Raw genomic sequence first — 1,541 nt, forward strand, 5'->3', positions numbered from 1 at the left:
AGGAATATATAAAGACATAATGTTAATTTAGATAGGTCAGACCTATCTAAATGACATTTATGTCTAATACTTAGGAAAAATAATGATAAAAGTGAAGGATGTAGAGAGGAAAGAAATGTAAAACATGCATTGATGAATTGTAAAACATATAAGCTTGAAAGAGAGAGATTGACAAGAATGTTTAGGATGACAGGAAGGGAGTCTTAAAGGAATATTGGGAAATGAAGGAAACAGATCTATTTACAAATTAAGGAAAGTATTATTTATTTATCTTCAGAATACAAAATGTAAAAAACAGAATTTAATGGATGAAATGTTGCTTCACACTCATGTACAGTAGGTGGCGGAGTAGCTTAAAGTTGCTTGAGATCCGCCATAATAGAAAAGAAGAAGAAGAAGCCTGCATATGCTAAGCTAGATAGCTGCTGCATTGTCCCATCTGAGCTAATATTTCAGCAACCATGTCTTCAGTTCAGCATCTCAGAGAGTTTATCAGAGAGCGGCTAACTGCTGCTGCTCAAGAAATCTTCACAGAGGTTGAAAAAACCATCATTTGCTACGAGGAAGAGCTCGATGCTCAGCGCAGGATGATGGGGATCGACTGGAAACCACAAATTAAGCTACACAGAGTCGGTTCGGAGCTGCAGAGACAAAGTTCTGGTAGGTCTGGATAAAGGTGCTGATGTTTTCACTGCAGACAGAGATCCGTCAGCGGCGATAGTTGCTGCAGCTCCAGCTGCTGCTAAACGGAGCTGAACAGGAACTGATTGAGCTGCTAGCTCTGATGCTACAGAGGCTAGCATGAACATGTTAAAACAAACAGAAAACCTGTTTGAGTTAAGCCGCCTGACTTTATTACTTCAGTTGTTATTATTAGTGCTGGAAATTTGGGATACAACGTGTAAATTCTTCATTTATAATCTCCTACGTGATACGAAGCTGAAGTTGTTTTCCAATTCTGGCTTCCGATAGCTAAAGTAATTTTTCACTACCTTCCGCATCTTTAATCGACTCTAGTTTAAAAACTACAACACCTAGACACTTGAAACCTGGACTAGATTATTCTCCTCTTCAAGCTGAATATTTAAAATCTTGTTTGGGATTTGTGAAGCATTTTTCTGATTTGTGAAAACTCAAAGTTCGATTTTCACAATTTCTTTCGCATCTCTTTCATACTGGAACTTTTTTCTATTTGAGCAGAATAATCAAGTGCAGGTTTGAAGTGTCTAGGTGTTGTAGTTTTGGAGCTGGAGCAGTTCTAGTGCAACCCAGATGCAAAAAAAAAGTGGTAAAATCAATCTTTATTGAAGTTTCGCAAATCCCAAACATGGTTTTAAATATCCAGCTTGAAGAGGAGAATAATCTAGTCCAGAGTTGAAGTGTCTAGGAGTTGTAGTTTCTAAACTAGTCGGTTAAACATGCGGAGGGTAGTGAACAATTAGGTGGAATCGCCCTTTAGCTATAGGAAGCTGGAATTGGAAACCAATTTCCAGTGGTGGGAAGTAACGAAGTACAAGTACTTCGTTACTGTACTTAAGTAC

The 1,541-nt window shown here is 38.1% G+C and overlaps 1 protein-coding gene across 1 annotated transcript in view; it reads left to right on the top strand.

Annotated features, from left to right (window-relative positions):
• Window positions 1–344: 344 nt before the first annotated feature.
• The window catches only part of LOC106943272 (gastrula zinc finger protein XlCGF7.1-like), a 7,210-nt gene continuing 6,013 nt past the window's right edge, over window positions 345–1,541 (top strand). Inside the window, exons 1-2 of the mRNA XM_015026590.1 lie at window positions 345–672; window positions 865–901. Of these exons, the coding sequence (XP_014882076.1) occupies window positions 462–672; window positions 865–901 (248 nt within the window). The 5' untranslated portion in view covers window positions 345–461. The remainder of the gene's footprint in view (window positions 673–864; window positions 902–1,541) is intronic.

Source organism: Poecilia latipinna, unplaced genomic scaffold (genome assembly GCF_001443285.1).
Source record: "Poecilia latipinna isolate Pla-1442-1.1 unplaced genomic scaffold, P_latipinna-1.0 Scaffold5072, whole genome shotgun sequence".
Classification (NCBI taxonomy): domain Eukaryota; kingdom Metazoa; phylum Chordata; class Actinopteri; order Cyprinodontiformes; family Poeciliidae; genus Poecilia; species Poecilia latipinna.